General features: G+C 41.3%; 2 protein-coding genes across 2 annotated transcripts; both read right to left on the bottom strand.

Moving 5' to 3' along the window:
- Nucleotides 1–12,901: 12,901 nt before the first annotated feature.
- On the bottom strand, nucleotides 12,902–13,846 carry LOC108981995. The gene has a single exon (XM_018953257.2). It carries the CDS (start codon nucleotides 13,844–13,846, stop codon nucleotides 12,902–12,904), a length of 945 nt encoding a protein of 314 aa, XP_018808802.2.
- Nucleotides 13,847–14,233: 387 nt separating this feature from the next.
- On the bottom strand, nucleotides 14,234–14,869 carry LOC109017751. Its single transcript, XM_018953256.1, has one exon. The coding sequence runs from the start codon at nucleotides 14,867–14,869 to the stop codon at nucleotides 14,234–14,236; it is 636 nt and encodes a 211-aa protein (XP_018808801.1).
- Nucleotides 14,870–18,715: the final 3,846 nt, after the last annotated feature.

The following is an 18,715-nucleotide window of genomic DNA, read 5'->3' as shown; positions in this document are numbered from 1 at the left end:
GTACGCTTCTCATTTCTGACGTATGTTTCGTCTTGATGATGTAAGCAAATCCCAAAGGCAGAGATTATGTGATCATCTGCCTTTCTCACTAGCGACTGCGAGCCATGTTATGTGTGCCAAACCATGATGGCGTGTCTCGAAAGATATCGTGTGACTTCTAGGGCACGCCCAATGTTTTAAATATGCTGGAAATATTTATAAGGAGTATTTCTATCATTATTGAATTTAGATTTGATCTTAAATACAACAATTATAATATTATTGAAGAGCTCCAAAAATATTATAATTGCTGGAAATCATTTTAATATTTTTATTAAAATGATTTCAATTATTTAAGATATTATGAGATTTAAATTATGTGGAGAACTTTTATTAATTAAATAGTTTAACCCTTTTAAATATGTTAAGTGAGACTTCATCATTTTATTAATGATGAAGAATATTATTTTATAAACTAAAGTTAGTTTAAAATAATATTTACCTTAATTCCTCTAAGTGCTTTTAATTAAGTTAATGTTTTACGCATCTTCAAATCAGTATTTTAATTCATCGTCGTTAGATCGTTGTGTAAATCCCCAGACGAAGGGACTGGGTTAAATACCCAGACCCCCTTCTCATTTTCCCCGTAACCCTCTCTCTCCTCCCTCTCTCATTCGGTGTATGCAGTACGCAATACACCCCACGCCGAACGACTTAAGGCCTCAACTCGGCGCCGCCATGCGTCACCCTTCCTCACCGCCGGCACCAATGGCTTGCTCTCCCTCCAGCGAGTCCATCCATGCCAACCTCTCCCTCTCACGCTCTCCATTTCTCCATTTCAGAACTGCACAGCCCGAATGGGCTAAGTGCGCGTAGCGCCACCGTGCGCCGCCCTCCAATGCCACCACTCCCTCGGCAGCTTCCTCTACCACCGGCCACCACTCCCCAACAAGCTTGGCCTCTTCCATGCAGCCACCTTCCCTCTGTCGCACACACGCACGCACAAGGAGACCCACGCACGGCTTCACTGTGCGCGGCCCCTAGAGCCGCCGTGCGCAGCACCCACGGCCACCTAGCAACACCATGGCTCCTCCCCGAGCTCCTCCAAGTGACCCATGGCCAGAAACCCTCTCTTCTACCTCAGGGCTTCTCCCTCTCTCACGCATGGGTTGCACGCCGTGCACCACCATGCACCGCCACCCATGGCTGGTAGCCACCACCATCAGCCTCCTCAGGCCGCCACCAAGCCAACCCAACCTCCCTTGGCCCCGATCTTCCACCCATGAGAGCACACTCTCTCTCACTCTCCCACGGCTTCTCCTCCACGGTATGGCCAGATCCGCCACCGTGGCACCACCTCGACACCACCACGAGACCTACCGCACCTCCCTTAGCCAAGCCCTAGGTCCAAACCATCACTTTATGTGGTGGGTAACCACTGCACGTGATGGACAGTCACTACGTGTGATTGACCACCACTGTACACGGCTAGATCCTCCGTGTTATGCCCCTTGCCATCATCACAAGGCTATCACGACCCTTCCAAGACCACACCTAGCTATCCAAATGCCTAAACAGTCACCGTACGTGAGTTAGTCGCCACGTACGACTCTTCCGACATCATCGGCTATGAAAGTCAACGAACAACGCACAAGTTATCCCGTCGATGGTATAACTCTCTATCCCTCGTAGTTATGTTGGATATTGATTAGTTGACTAGGTTGTGGACTGTGCTGTTAGTATTAATGGAGTTGTGATATCGTGATGTGCTGTTGTGTGATGAAGTGTTGGGCATTCTGTATAGTGAAGTGTTGGGCTTATCTGTGTTGTATGGAGGTGCATTGTGCCGTGTAGTGTGCTGTGATGTGTTGGGTGTAGATGGGAAGTGTTGTGGACTGTGCCATGTAGTGTGATTGGGGAACATGTGCAGTAATGGTGGCGTGGTGTATGTGGAAGGGAAACAGTGCACACTGAGTGTACTCTGTGTGTATGTGGCGTAGTGTATATGTGAAGGGAGTATATGTAGAATGTACTCCGTATGGTGGAGTAATGCACCATATGGCGGATATGCTATAATGGTGATGTGGCGTAACGTGCATGAGATATCCAAGGAGCATATTCCATGTAGTGGAGTGACGCATCATATGGCGGGCAGGCCATAATGGTGATGTGCCGTAGTATGTATGAAGGGAGTACACGATGAGTGTACTCTATGTGGGGTATGGTATATGTGGGGAGTACAAAGGGGATGTACATCATTTGATGGGTGATGTACCATATGGCGAGTATGCCATAGTGGTGAGGTGTCGTAGTGTGCATGTGGATGGAGTACACAAGGAGTGTACTCCATGTGATATAGTGATGCACCATATGACGGATATGCCATAATGGTGATGTGGCATGTTGTATATGTGGGGAGTACAAATGGAATGTACTCCATGAGATGGTGAGATGCACCATATGGCAGATATGCCATAATGGTGATGTGGCGTAATGCATGTGGATAGAGTATACAGGGGGTGTATTCCATGTGATGGAGTGATGTACCACATGGCGAGTATGCCATAATGGTGATGTGTCGTAGGGTGTATGAAGGGAGTATACGAGGAGTGTACTCCATGTGATATGGTGATGCACCATATGGCAGGTATGCCATAATGGTGATGTGGTATGTATGTGGGGAGTACATGTGGAATGTACTCCATGAGATGGTGAGATGCACCATATGGCGTGTAGGCCATAGTGGTGATGTGGCGTAACATGCATGGAGTATATGCAGAATGTATTCTACGTAGTGGAGTGACGTACCATATGGCGCGTATGCCATAGTGGTGATGTGGCGTAACATGCATGGAGTATATGAGGAATGTATTCTATGTAGTGGAGTGACGTACCATATGGCGAGTATGCTATAGTGGTGATGTGGTATGTATGTGGGGAGTACATGTGGAATGTACTCTATGTGGTGGAGTGATGCACCATATAGCAGGGATGCCATAATGGTGATGTGTCGTAGTGTGTATGAAGGGAGTATACGGGGAGTGTACTCCATGTGATATAGTGATGCACCATATGGCAGGGATGCCATAATGGTGATGTGTCGTAGTGTGTATGAAGGGAGTATACGGGGAGTGTACTCCATGTGATATAGTGATGCACCATATGGCAGGGATGCCATAATGGTGATGTGTCGTAGTGTGTATGAAGGGAGTATACGGGGAGTGTACTCCATGTGATATAGTGATGCACCATATGGCAAGAATGCCATAATGGTGATGTGTCGTAGTGTGTATGAAGGGAGTATATGGGGAGTGTACTCCATGTGATATAGTGATGCACCATATGGCGTGTATGACATAGTGGTGATGGAGCGTATGTAAATGGAGTACGAGTGGAACGTACCCCATGTGATGGAATGATGTACCCATATGGCAGGTATGCCATAGTGGTGATGTGGTATGTATGAAGGGAGTATACGTGGAGTGTACTCCACATAGCAGCGACACTCCATGTGGCGTGTCGTAGAGATAAGGATGGTTATCTATTTGATGGGCGTGGAAAGTGATGGATAGTATCGGGAACTGTGGAACAGTGTCCTGAAATAGTTACGGCGTAGCCTGTAGTTTGAGGTGACAGGTGTCACTGTGATGGACTTATGGCCAGGAGTATGCGCAAAGTAGCGGAACAAGTATAAGAGTGCGTAGCGGAAGCATGGCTGGGGAATGTCAACAAGTGACATGACTATTGACAGTCGTGCTTGTGATGGGTGAAGTAGTGGAATAAGTGTAAGAGTACACAGCGGAAGCATGACTGGGCAACGTCACGAAGTGACGTGGTTATTGGAAGCCATGCTTATGATGGGTGAAGTGTTAAAGTGTAGAAATGGCGTAACGGGAACGTGACGAGATGTCATGATGTGATGGGAGTAAGTGAGGAACCGTACTCGTGATGAGTCAGGAGTTGATGTAGTAGAATGTTAGGTAACACGACAAGGTCACAGTGTAGCTCTGGAGCAATCTCGGGCTATATAACGTGACATGAAACGTAGTTATGAATGGAGTCTTGTCGTGTTAAGTGTTGGGATGAACTGTCAAAATGGACGAGTAGCGTGAAGAGTTATGCTAACCGGGTTAAGAGAAGATTGGTATCGGAGTATGGCCCTTGTCCCTACGAGCAGGCGATCAACATGTTATATATGTTGATCTTAGGTGATAAAGGGGTAACGTACCTATGTAACATGGTGAGAGACACGTGCCGGATGGATTCACCATATGTAATGGGTAATCTGTCATGAGCATAGTTGCACGGTGCTTAAGCCTCAGAGTTGGCTTAGACCCATGTGTCTTGTATGGATGGGAATGAGGATTTAGTGTGGGCTAAGATGCATGAAGGTAGTGACGGATGCATCGTTAGGATTGAGATGTGTGATTCCTTCGGTCGGAATCATGCGTCGAATGTGGTTGTAAGAAGAGTAAGACGAGTGTCTTAGTGTCTTAATCCTAAGGTGAACAATGGGTTCACTTTAGTGGATGAGCACTCGAGACGAGACTTTGAGTTGGAAGTTGTGGTGACCGTAAGTGGTCCGTCCCCGAAGGGTTTAACATAGTGAAGGGCACGTAAGTGCACGGGATAGAAGGAGAGTGTTCTAAGTATAGCGTAGTTCTATTTATAGCTTAAGTTACTTATGCATTAGATAGAGAATGATGCTAAGGTTATGTGTATGCATGTAGGTTGCCATCTGACAAGCACATGAATGGACTGAATGACATGCAAGTAGCATGGAGTCCAGGTAAGTGTTACGTTCATACTCTTCTAGAGTCTTTATAAGATAAAAGAAAATGAAAACAAAAGCTTTTCCTTTATGACGCTTTAAGAAAAGACTAAAGACGTTTTAAGGAAGAAAATGCTAAAGTGTTCAAAGGTATAAGTATGTACGGCCCCTCCTTGGCAGCCCCTGTTTATGCACCCAAAGTATTAATTGTACGCATGTGAATGGATAACTATACGTTGTATCTATTGTAGGTATTTTCTAAGAAAATCTAAAACTTGATGAAGATGCATGAAAGGCATGAGAGCGGATGCTTTTGTGAATCCTACGAACCGACGCTCTCATGTGCGCCACGAGGTAACGCTCGTGGATGCCATGATTGTCGACGTTCAAGGTGACGCTTATGGGATGCCACGAAAGCTGACGCTTAACCCCATGTATGTTCTTAAACGAAGTTTTCCACGAATGAACTGTCAAAGAGAGGATAAAACTGAAATGAATTGAAAGACGAAAAGACCATTTTCGGGCTTACGCCCCAAACGATATTTTCTCACGAAAAGAAATGTTTTCTCATAAAAAGAAAGGACTGTTGAATGAAAGAACGAACTGAATGAAAGCTTCAGCTCTTTCGAGCTGACATGAACGAATGAATGAAAAGCAAGAAAGAAAGAAATGAAAGCATGAATGTATGAAGACACGTAACGGCCACATGACATGAATAAAAAGGGTACCGATGAATGGGCAGATTGCAATGCTGGGTAAGTAGTGCTAGAAGTGCACCCAGTACTGCCCCTATGAAAAGGGATTTCCAACTCGTGGCCACGGGCGGAATCCGGATCCAAAGGAAGACCGCTAACCTCAAACACACGGGGCGTAACAGTGTCTACTGGCCTATGAAAGCGATAAGAAAGAATGGATGTATGCACGCATGCACGAATGCACATGTATGCACAAGAGCACAAGAACACAGACTCTTTAAGAAATGAAGGCACTGACGGGGGAAACGTTTTACAACAAGAAAGCCTTTTTAAAAGTAAAACCCTGTACAGCAGCTCTTGAAGAAATGAAGGCACTGACGGGGGACACGTTTTAAATAAAGGAAAACCTTTTGAAATAAAAGCCCCGTCCAGTGACGTTTTCAAATGAACGCACACAAGACACGTAAGCACGTAGGCATGCACGTAATAGTATGTACGAGTGATGAATGCATGAATGAAAACCTATGTTGTTATATTTTAACTGTATGAAGTAATGCTTACGAGTCTTCGACTCATTTTAGTTTTTATGCATGTCCCTCCCCCCACAGGAACTGCATGATCAGGATGGACACGGCCCATGGGGAAGAGCACGGAAGTCTAGGTACGAGTTTTAAACGTACGAGAGGTCTTTTATTATAAGATTTATGTTTTCCGCTGTAACCCTCTTTTATTATCAAAGCACATTTTATTTATAAACGTGGAGTTTCGCACCCTGGGGATGCAAGTGAAAAGTTTTAAACAGGACGGTAATTCCCGTCGTCCTTTAATAAAAATATTTTAGAAAAAGTCCCAACACAAGGACGGGCGTTACAACTGTGTTTCTTCTTGAATCTCACTTCGTAGCTCGTCACCTATACGCAGTATTAACTATTACTAAATATGTCTAGAAACAACATGTACTAATATCCTACTTAATTAAATTCATAATCTGGAAGATAGTCAAATAAATCTTTTGTTTAACACCATAATTAATAAATCTTGATATTTTAAATATATTATAATTTAGTAGAATACATGGGCTATTTTAAATAAGTCGTAAAAATCTCAATTCTTAAAATAGGTTTCCTTTCTTAACATAACTTTTCAATCTTATAAGAAATCTCATAAATATCATTTAAATATTCTTAACATATTTCTTAATTTTTCTACTTAAAATATGACATAATAATTTTATTAAAATCTAACTAAATAGACAAAGAAGGATATTAACTAAAATAATAGGCTCAATAATATACTTTAAAATACATTTCAAATTCCTTAAACATTTCCTTATAAAAATGAGCCTTTGACTAATATATTTATTTAAGTAAAAACTCACCTATAAAATATTAAGCCCAATAAAATTACTAAAACAGTTGTTGAAATAATATAAGATCAAACCCAATTTAAAATACAAGTCCATTTGAAGATAACTAGAATCTGTAAATGTTGCAACCTGGCCCATAATAATAATAAAACACAAGTCCACTTGAAATAAGCCCATCATACTTAGGGCCCAAATGCCCATTGTGAATCAAAGGTTTCTTGGAGATTTAAAACATACGGACATAAACGAGGAAGAAAAAGTCATGCGAGAGGAACAGAGGGCTCACCGAGAGAGGGGGCACGCGGCGTGGATGGGCTGGATGGCGACTTTGGGTGGTTGGGAGTGAAGGCAGCGCAACTGGAGGCTTCTATGTGGTGGTGCAACGCCGAGAGAGGGATAGAGAGTTTAGAGAGAGAAAATATTTGTTTAACGAAAACGAGAGAGAGTGAGAATGGCGGATGGCCGTGGGCTTCCCTGAAAGGAGAGGGTTCGACGGGAGGTAATCGGCCAACGGTTTCTACGATGCCTAAGCTGTCTCTAGTGTATGGTGGTGGAGGAATGACTTGGACTAGCTGCATCGAGGCCGTAGCATGGTTGAGCTGGGTTCTCGGGCAGTGGTGGTCCATGAGCTTGCACCGGCGTGATTTGAAAGTGGTGGTGGCGCTCTGATGTTTTCTGTGGTGGACTCTGGCGAAGCAAGTGGCTCAGGATGGAAGAGACGTGACTGCTCTGTTTCAAAAGTGGAAAATAGAGGCTTACCATGATGAGTCCGATGAGGTGGTTGTTGTTTCCTAGGAGGGAGGTTGCGGTGGTGCTTGGGAGAGTGAGTTTTCTTTCTCTACATGAACTAGATTTTCTTGTGTTTAATTTTGAGGGTCTCAGGGTAGTTTTATATGTGAGGGGGAGGGAATAACGTGAGCCTTCAGGAGATTAAATAGAGTTGGGAGTTGGGAGTTGGTTTCCCATTAGGAAATTTATTCAACTAGGAGATATACACAGAAGCTTACAGGTGGAGATAGGAAGAAACAAGGCAGAAGAACTCTAGTGGCTATTGCACAATCTAAAGGTCATACAATTAACAATAATAAAATGATAATAATAATAATAATAATAATAATAATAATAATAATAATAATAATAGAATATTTATAGTTATATGAAAAATACATAAAACTTATCTTATGGTCTAATCTTTGGATCGGATTGTTACATATATATACTTCTTGTTTGATGATAATCTCTTGATTGTAATCGAATTCACATGACAATCTTGCTATGCTTACTTGTTTATGATATTTTCGGATAAGCTTGGAGGTAGTGGTATTTGTTTTTGATAGAAAATGATAATATCATTAATCAACAGGAAAAGAGCGATTACAGACAATTTTTTTTTTTTTTTAAAAAGAGCAGGAAGTCACATGTCCAATAGTGACCCCTCCCAAAGTTTATTAATAAAGCCCTCACTTATAGCGGAGGAATACCGTGGTAACAAGAAAGGACCATGGAAAAACAGGCCCATAATCAAGAAAAAAAAAAACTAGAACAAAAATAATAAACCACTATTTAAACAAAACCCACCACAACCCAAAACCAAGGCTTACAAATAACCCCAACTTTTACAATCTAACATCTCAAAGATGGAAAACCCAAAGAAATAACTACCATACTCCACATCTCCCTCTACTCCACCAAGAAATAACTACCATAGAATCCATTTCAACTATCACATTTGAGAGATTCAACGTTTTGCATCTTCTCAACCCATAAAGGAGAGCCATAAGTTCCGCCTTATTATTAGAACCAAACCCAATATAAGAAGCATAGGCCTGAACCATCCCACCAGAAGCATCCCGAATAACCCCACCAATACCACAAGAGCCCGAATTACCAATACTACTACCATTCGTATTTAATTTAAACCACCCCAGCGGCGGTTTATCCCACCTCACCACTTTACAACTTGGAACTTTCGGCACCACCGGAACTACCCGCAAAGCTTCCAGAATCATACCATCTCGACTAGACAGATTTTTATTTTGCTTAGCCACCTGTGAGATGGACCCGAACCACACACATATAGAATGAACAACAGAATTATGCGATTCCAATATACCTTCCATTCGAGCAAGACACCTCCTTCTCCATAGGCGCCAAGTAATAATAATGGAAATAATGCCAACAATAAAGCCCACCTCTGAGGAAGAGCTAGCCCGCCTAAACCAAATCTCAACATTCTGTTTCCAAGTTCTACCAAGAGGTATGCCAATAAGATTTCCAAAAAAAGACCACACTCTGTATGGAAATTCTCCCTCAAAAAGCACATGATTAATATCTTCAATATGACCATGATTACAACAATTACATTTAGATACAAGAGGAATACCAATACGGCGTAATCTGTCATCCACACTCAAGGCCATAAACCATGTCCTCCAAAAATGGATAGACATTTTTAAAGGAAGATTCTTATGCCAAATCCATGCATGCCAAACCATAGGATTACCTCTAATACGAATACAATTCCATGCAGATTTTGTAGAAAAAATACCTGTATCCGTAGGAGTTCAAACTAGAACATCCTTTCCATTCTTCAGTCCAGCTAAATCAGTTATTATCTCATCCACCTTATCTTGCCCTACTAACTCCTCCAATAACTCCACATCCCAACTATTCGACAACCTACAATCTTTAACTTTCAAAAGAGGAGAACCCATAACATTCATTTCATTAATCAATGGACCATTATCCCTCCATTTGTCATACCAGAAAAAAAGATCACCCTCTCTAATTTTCCATTTTGAATTATTTAACAACAACGGAATACAATTAGCAACCATTCTCCAAAATCGAGATCCTTTATTATTTTTCTATAAGATACCATGGCCGGGTTCCAACATATTTGGTTTTGAAAAAATTTGCCCATAAAGAATTACCTTGAAGAAGGTTCCAAGCGAAGCGCATATGCAAGGCTTTCTGAACATCCTCAAGGCTTCGTAACCCAATTCCTCCTTCTTCCACCGGCTTACACATCTTATTCCAAGCCAACCATTTCTTTTTGTTCCGTCCATCAGCTTCTCCCCAAAAGAAAGAACTCATCAATCTATGAATCTTGGCAATAGTAACTTGAGGTACCTGTAAAACAGCAAGTAGATGGATATTCATACTAGATAGAACATGCCTCAAAAGAACAGGTTTTCCTCCCGAAGAAAGAAGCCTCATCTTCCATCCACTAATCTTTTGCCTCACTTTATTCACCATTTCTTCTAAATGAGCCTGTTTCAAACGCCCTCGAATTATTGGCACACCTAGATATTTGAAAGGGAAAGTTCCTTCCATAAAGCCCGTCTGCCTTAAAATCCATTGCTTACGCTGATTTGGAATTTTATTAGAACAATACAAAGCCGATTTCTGAACATTAATAGTTTGTCCTGACCACCTCTCATATTGAATCAAAATTTTTTGAAGAACCCGCACCGATCTTTGACTTCCATTAGAAAAAACCATAACATCATCAGCATACATCAAATGAGAGATAATAGGCGTACCTCGGCTTGAGAGAATAGGCCAAACTGATTCTCTTGCACACTCCTATGAATCAAACGGGAAAGAACCTCTTGTTGGATGATAAACAAATAAGGAGATAGAGGATCACCTTGACGGAGCCCACGACCACCCGGACAAAAAACCCTTAACAGTTCCATTCATCATGACTGAATACCAAGGGCTAGAGATACACGAATAAATCAACTCACAAAATTGAGAAGAGAAACCAAACCTTCTCAAAACCATTATCAAGAATCCCCAATCCACCCGATCATAAGCTTTTGCCATATCCACTTTTAACAAGATATTCCCCCCATGTATTCTTTTATTAATAGACTGCACCAACTCCTGAGTGAGGCTAATGTTCTCAAAAATACTCCTTCCAGGAATAAAGGCTCCTTGCTCCAAAGAAATCAAGAGAGGTAAAATACCAGTTAAACGAGAAACAATAATCTTGGAGCAAATTTTATAAAATACAGAACAAAGACTAATAGGGCCGAACTTATCAAAACTTGTGGGTGACTCCATCTTTGGTATAAGAACCAAATATGAGGCCGTGAAAAATCTTGGAAGATCCTTGATCATAAAGAATTCCACTACTGCCTTCCAAACATCAACCTTAACCACTTCCCAACAATTTTTATAAAAACCCGCTCCAAACCCATCAGGACCCGAAGTGCTTTGATTTGGGATGGATGGTACTGCCTCAAACACTTCCTCTAAAGTAGGCGGCCTAATCAAAGAAACATTTTCCTCCTCTAGTATGACCGTCTCAATAAGGCCTTCCAGTCTAGATTGCTCTATGGGCGGTTCTCCTCGAAGTGAATCTTGAAAAAATTCCACCGCCCCTTGATGAAAACTCTCTGGGCTCTCATAAGTTATTCCATTCGATCTCATCTCCAGCACTCTCTTCCTTCTTTTATTAATAAGACAAGCACGAAAAAATTTTGAATTACTATCTCCCTCCAACTTCCATTTAAGCTTAGCCATTTGTGCCAATCTCATCTCTTCCCGATGCCTCCAACCAGCTAGATTTGAGACTGCCTCATGTAGTTTTCTCTCCAAATTTACCTCCCAATTTGATTGAAGCTGTAGCTCAATCTCCTCAATCTGTTTTTCAAGGGCATCAATACGCCCTATTGTGTGACCAAATACTATTTTATTCCATTCCCGAAGCACCACCTTCGTTGGTTTTAATTTCTTACTCAAACACAGGATCGGAGAACCTACCATCTGTAAATTCCAAGCAGCTCTAACACAATCCAGGAAACCAGGATGATCCACCCACATTTGTCGAAACCGAAATGGAGACGGCCCATAGGAGAAAGGATCTTTCTTGAACTCAATGATCATGGGGGCATGGTCTGAAGTAGATCTAGACAAGTAAGAACAAATAGTATTAGGGAACAAATTACTGAATGAATTATCCATTAGAGCACGATCAAGCCGAGCCCACGAACGGGCCAATCCTGACTGCCCATTACACCATGAGAAACAACTCCCTTTCGTAGCCATTTCCATACGACCCCTTTAATGAATCCAATCATTAAAATCATCCATAGCCACATTTGGCCGAGGTCTTCCTCTTCTCCTTTCCGAATCATTCCTAATAATATTAAAATCCTCCACAACAACACAAGGATCTACACCCACATGATTACTACTAAGCTCTTGCCATAGATAGTGCCTCTCCATCCAGGAACATTTAGCATAAATCACATGAATCAAAATTTTATCCGCACCATTCTCTACAACAACGGAAATAAATTGCATACCCAACTTATCAACTTGCACCTTATAAATACTATCCCACAAAAGCCATATTTTCCCCCCTTCCACCTCATTAGAAATAACCATATCAAAATTTAGACTTCTAGCCAATTTACGAGCACCCTCTAAATTTTGAAACGGTTCTAAAAGTGCAACAATTTTCAGTTTATAACTTCCCACCAATGTCTTTAGTCTGGTTCTAGATGTTCCCACCCCTCTAATATTCCATACCAAGATGGAATCAATCATTAAGCAATGTTAGAATTTCGGGCAAGAACCCGAGAAGAACTACGCATTTTAATAAACTTTTTTTTATTATACCTCTTTTTACCATCATTCAACTCAGATTCAGTAGTCTTTAGTTTGTGAAAAAACCTCTGGATGTTGTTCCGGTTCTGGTTCTGAAGAACAGTTCTCTTCCATCATGATTTCTTCATCAACTTCTTCATCAACATCCTCATATATTTCCTCTTCCACCACTGGTTGCGTCTGCTCCATAATCGGACCATTATCTTCCGCACGCAAACTCTGATTTATGTCCATATTAGGCGCCACATAACACGCACCCGTGACAATCCCTGCACCATCTGCGTCCCCAACGTGTAACGTTAAATCTGTTTCATCCTCTGTTTCAACAAGAGGCGTCAACTGCACCACCTTATTAATCACAGGAGGAATTACTTCTCCCATCTGCTCCGGTTGTTCATCATTCTCAGAACCCAACTGCACCATTTGGTCTGCCACCTGCACTGGCAATTCTTCCTTCTCGGCATCCAACTACACATGAGCTGCAACTGCTACTTCCGTCGCCTTCTCCACCCCAGCCTCCTCTGTTTCTTTGTCCATCCGCATAGAATGTTCACCCACAGCAATATTTTCCACAAGAACCAGCAGAGGAGTTTCAACCTTATCATCATTCTGCTCTACCCCTTGATCATCCGAGTGGCCTTTCCTACTCCCTTTTCTTCCCCCTTTCTTACCAGCTTTTCCAGGATTACAAGTCCGTGCATTATGACCCTGCATCTTACATGACGAACAGAAAGCCGGGAGCGTTTCATAAAATATTTCTTGCTTTCGGCTAGAAGACGGTCCAGACGCTCTAATCCAGAAATGAGACAGTGGCGGTTTTGCAGCATCCACTTCAACACAGAGCCGTGCACCATCCGTTCTTGTTGCGCACCGTGTCGGATTATCACGACGAATGAAAGTTCCAATCGGTGGCATCAAAATCTTCAAGAAAGATTCTTGATAAAAGTTTGGAGGAAGACCCGGCAAAGAAACCCATACCGGGACCCTTGATGGTTCGGCATCCTCATTGAATTCTGGTGACCATCTGAATGCACGGTAGAAGATCCCATTTATTTCACAAACCTCCCGTGATAATGCTTTGGTGAAATCAACTTCATTAGCCATGCGAACGAAGACGTTACGCTGTCTCCTCATGGCAGAAACTACTGGACTAGCCGTAAGGCCCCATCGACTGTGAATGAAAGCCCTCACAGCATCCAACGACGGACGGTTCTTCAAGAACTTGAGGACTACAGAGTAGCGGAAAGGTTCCGCTGATCTTTCTATTTCTTCTTTAGTAAATTGAAAATATACCTCACCTTCCAACATCTTTGGAAGCTTGGGTGCAAGAAGCATCTCAGGTATAGGTTGAGGGACGGCACCCACCAGATCGGCAAAGGAAGGCCGGCCGGTGCCACCCTCTACGGCTGCCATGCAGCCTCACGTAAAGCCCAGACCCCGTGCGGCAGCAAGAACCCTATTCTTTAGAGAGAAAAAGGGTATAAATGGAAACTATATTATATTTTTTCATTACAGACAATTATCAAGCCATAAGACTTGAGAAATACAGTCTGGAATACAATTCCACCAAACAACCATACTATCAACCTAAAACGCATTCCAAGCCAACTTATGAGCTACCGTATTGCCCTCCCTATATACATGGGAAAACATACAAGCAAAAAAACACTTTACAAGCTTCCTTATCTCATAATATAACATGCCTAATAGAGAATTAGTCATACTATCATCTTTGAGGGCTTCAATACTTAACAAACTGTCACTCTCCATAAGAATATGTGAGACAACCATAGAAACACCCTATTGCAAACCCCTGAAGATGGCAAGGAGCTCCACCCCCTCAGACCCATCCAACGAAATTTCTGCTCTACTAAAAGCCATAAGAATACTACCATTTTCATCCCTCAACACTGCCCCCACACCTGCCTTATCCCATTCTAAAAATACAACAGCATCAACATTTAATTTAAGCCAACCCGCAGGAGGGAATTTCCATTTATAGTGCTTCAGGACTTGTACTCTTGACTGGTGTCTAACTTGATCATAACTTTTCAGCAAAACAACAGCATTTTCAGCAACAGTAGCAAGACCTAACAGCTCTTGAGCATGCACAAACTTGTTCCGTCTAAACCAGAAACCCCAGGCCAAAGCAAATAAAATAGACAACTTCTCATACATATTTCTCTCACACATTTGTAAATCCATCTCAAATAAAGACAGATGTCTATCAAGAATTAATTCAGGGAGGTAAAAACGCCACATACCTTTAACAACCTCGCAATTTACCACTGGATGGATTATATCTTCTTTATCTGATAAACAAAATCTACAAGTGTCGTCTGATAGGACACGTTTCTTCCCCAAGTTCACAGCAATAGGTAGTCCATCTTTACATGCACGCCATGCAAAAATTTTCATTTTATTCGGCACTTTCATTTTCCACAAGTCTTTTTAGAATTTCTGATAAGCTTGCATATTAGAAGATTCGGCACACTGCAGGCCAATATGAGCATAGATGAATCTATAACAGCTTCACACACTGAACAAACCATTGCGTTCATGCGCCCAAACTCTCCTATCTTCAACATTATCAGAGCATAAAGGAACTTTGAGAATTTCTGAGGCTAAATTTGGATTGAAGAGAGTCCTAAGCCTTCAAACATCCCACATGTTTACACCACAAACAAACAAAGAACCAACCGAATCAAAATTATTCCTTTCATTTCCAGCGACTCCTTTTGATATCAAAGGGAGATGCCCTGGAATCCATTGGTCATGCCATATATTAATAGATCTCCCATTCCCTATATGCCACCTACAGCCTGCATCTAGCCATTTTTGGGCCTCCCAAATACCCCTCCAAGTGAAAGAAGGACATCTACCGACACCTGCTTTCATAAAACGGGTGTGAAGGAAATATTTAACCTTTAGTAATTTATGCAATAAGGACCCTTCATCTTGAGATAATCTCCATCCTTGCTTGGCGAGTAAAGCAAGATTAAAACTTCTTAAATCTTTAAAACCCAATCCTCCATTTGACTTTCTCTAACACAATTTAGACCAACTCAACAATGAATTTTCCTCTCAGCTCCCATTTGACCCCACCAAAACCTTGACATCCTACCTTCTAACTTAGTGCAAAAGCTAGAAGGTAGTAGGAAACAACTCATTGTATAAGTTGGGAATGATAAGGCAGCTGCCTTTAAAAGAATCTCCTTCTCACATTGTGACAACAACTTCTCCATACAAGCTTGAAGCTTTAGCCATACCCTTTGTTTTATGGACTGAAAAGCACTCTTCTTTGACCTCCCAATGTGATTGGTGGAAGCCCCAAATATTTTTCATATTGTTGTATTTCACAATTACTCCAAAGATTCTTAATCTCATTCTGAGTATCCTCACACACATTGCCACTAAAAACAATAGTTGTCTTCTCTTTATTAATTCTTTGGCCTAAAAAAACTTCGTATCTTTCCAACAACAATTGCACCCTTCTGTTTTCTACCACCTCCGCATGACAAAAGACTACACTATCATCCGCAAAAAGTAGGTCATTTATGTGTGGAGCACCTCTACAAATCTTTACTCTAGAAATTTCATTTCTCAACCCTGCACTTCTTAGCAAAGAAATCAGCCCTTCAGTACAAATGATAAATAAATATGGGGATAATGATCCCCTTGACTTAATCCCTGAGTTGGCATAATGGTACCTCCAGACTCACCATTAATCAAAACAGAAAAAGATACAGATTCAATGCAGTACATAATCAGCTCTACAAACCTTGGATGGAACCCCATCAATTCCATAACAGACTTTATAAAGACCCACTCAACCCGGTCGTAGGCCTTGCTCATATCCAATTTCAAGGACATAAACCCCTTCTTGCCTTTCTTTTTATGCTTCAAGAAATTGACCAACTCATAAGCGATTAAAACATTGTCAGAAATTAGACGCCCAAGGACAAAAACACTTTGACTCTCACTTATAATACTTGGCAGTACAGATTTGAGTCGATTAGAAAGAACCTTTGCAATAAGTTTATAGACCACATTACACAAACTAATGGGCCTAAAATCGCCCATTTTAGCCACACAGTTCTTTTTAGGAGACAATACAATATGAGTATGGTTCAAAGTAGTTGGGAAAAAACTTGAGTTGAGAGCTTGAAGAACTGCTGCAGTAATATTGTCCCCAACAACATGCCAATATTTTTGGAAAAACATTGGAGACATTCCATCCGAACCCGGGGCCTTTGTAGGACTCATTTGATTCAATGCGTCCTTAACTTCATCAACTGTGAACTCCTTCATCAAATCTAAATTCATTTGTTCAGAAACTTTCCCAGACAATGATTCTAAGAAACTCAAAGAATTAGCATCAACAGCTGGGGAAGAGCTTGTGAAATGGGTTTGAAAATAGTCAATTATAACCCTATCCCTCTAAAAACTTCTTGCCAAACGCCATTTTCATCTTGGATCTTTAAGATCTGATTTTTCCTCTTACGCTGAGATGCCTTCATATGAAAATACTTAGTATTGCTATCACCCTCCTTAAGCCACAATGCCTTTGAACGTTGGCACCACATGATCTCCTTTCTCTCCAACCAAAGCTGTAATACCCGAGTCCTACTACATAGGTCCTTATGTCATTTTATTAATTCTTTAAATTAAATATTTTGGGATAAAGATTTTTATTACTTCCAATTATTTTATTTTAAGATGAGTATGTTTTATTTTAAAATATGGTTTATTAAAATAAATCAAGAGTATTATTTTTAAGACTTTCAAATATTTTTCCTTAAGTCCTTCAATTGTATTTATTTAGAAAATGACCCAATTAATCTCTACCATTGGATTGGTAGGTAAAAAGCATTCTTGAGGTGGATTCATCTCCACCATCCATCTTCCAAGCTTAGATGACAAGCTTTCACCAAGGCAAAAGTTTCCCCCACCCTTTCACCCGTATTAGGCTTCTAAGGAAAGCCATTAAGCCTTTGACCCACGAGCTTCCTAAGGAAGCTATTGCATCCATCGTCCAAGTCAACAAAGAGAAAAGAAAATAAATAAAAACTAATCCTAAGCAATTTCTCCACCAACCCGTCGGTCAAGGCTACACAAAAAGATAAAATCAATTTCCTTAGTCCCTTTACCGTAACTTCCTCCATAAACCAAATTAAATTCCCTTTTCTTCTCTTACACGTCGGTTCCAAGGGACAAGAAAGCAATTCCCCTTCTTCCTCTTGCACCCACCGATAGCTAGAACAAGGAAAGGAAGAAAATACTTCCAGCCCTCACCGTGCAACAAACCTTTCTCTCCCATTCCATTTCTCTCTCAATCTCAAGCCAAGCTTCCAAGTTTCTTCCTTCTCAAGAGGGAAATAGTAAGGTAAGAGCATCCTCAACCCTCTTCCTTAGTATTTCGAAACCTAGCCATAGTTTAATCAAGTGGGTTTCTATTGATCGATTATTGATGTTCGGTTTTGGACTTCCAGCCAAAGGTTTCGTATGTCCTCTGTTTTCCTAAGCCGAATCTATCTCCATTCTCCTCATGTAAGGTTCAAGCTGCTGAATTCTTGAACCAGCACCAGGAAACCGTAACAATACCTCAGAAACAATCAACACACAGAATAGACTGAACAAGATTTCATTCATAAACCTTGTAGAGAATTTTCGAGGAATTCTCAACCTCCCAAACAGACTCTCAAGATTATTCAATACCTTTTCATCCTACTTATCTCTGCTTTTATAGAAGCAGATGTCTAACAACCTTCTTAACAATCGCAAGAAAAGCAAATGTAAAACGCAACTATCAGTTTACATCATGATACGCAACGTTTCACTAAACTCTAAACGCAGTTGCTAAGAAATTAAAACGCAACACTTCCGTAAGAATTAAAACGATTCGTTTCATTAAACCTCAGTTTCCCTAACGGCTAAAACTGCTGCAACTAACTTCCTAACAACCTCATAACAGACTTCCTCCAAGCCTTACTGATCTGCACCACTTCAAGGCCTCTGCCAAGCACCCGTGACAATCTCCACCACTTCAAGGCCTTGCCCACAAGGCACCCGTGACAATCATTGCAAGACAGTGCTTACCAAGTGAGGATACAAAGATCTGAGCTTCCACAGCAATTCCCAAGAACTATCCTCAACAGATGCCCCAACCCACTTGATCAACACCTCAGTTAAAGCCTGATTCCCCACTTTCTTCATTCTTCTTTCTAGAATAAGTTCAGGCTCAGGTTGCACATTTCCTTCACTATCGACCGGAGGTAAGGT

The sequence above is a fragment of the Juglans regia genome, chromosome 16 (assembly GCF_001411555.2).
Source record: "Juglans regia cultivar Chandler chromosome 16, Walnut 2.0, whole genome shotgun sequence".
NCBI classification, from domain to species: domain Eukaryota; kingdom Viridiplantae; phylum Streptophyta; class Magnoliopsida; order Fagales; family Juglandaceae; genus Juglans; species Juglans regia.
The sequence above is the reverse complement of the archived record's forward strand: the minus strand, read 5'-3'. Positions and strand labels throughout refer to the sequence as shown.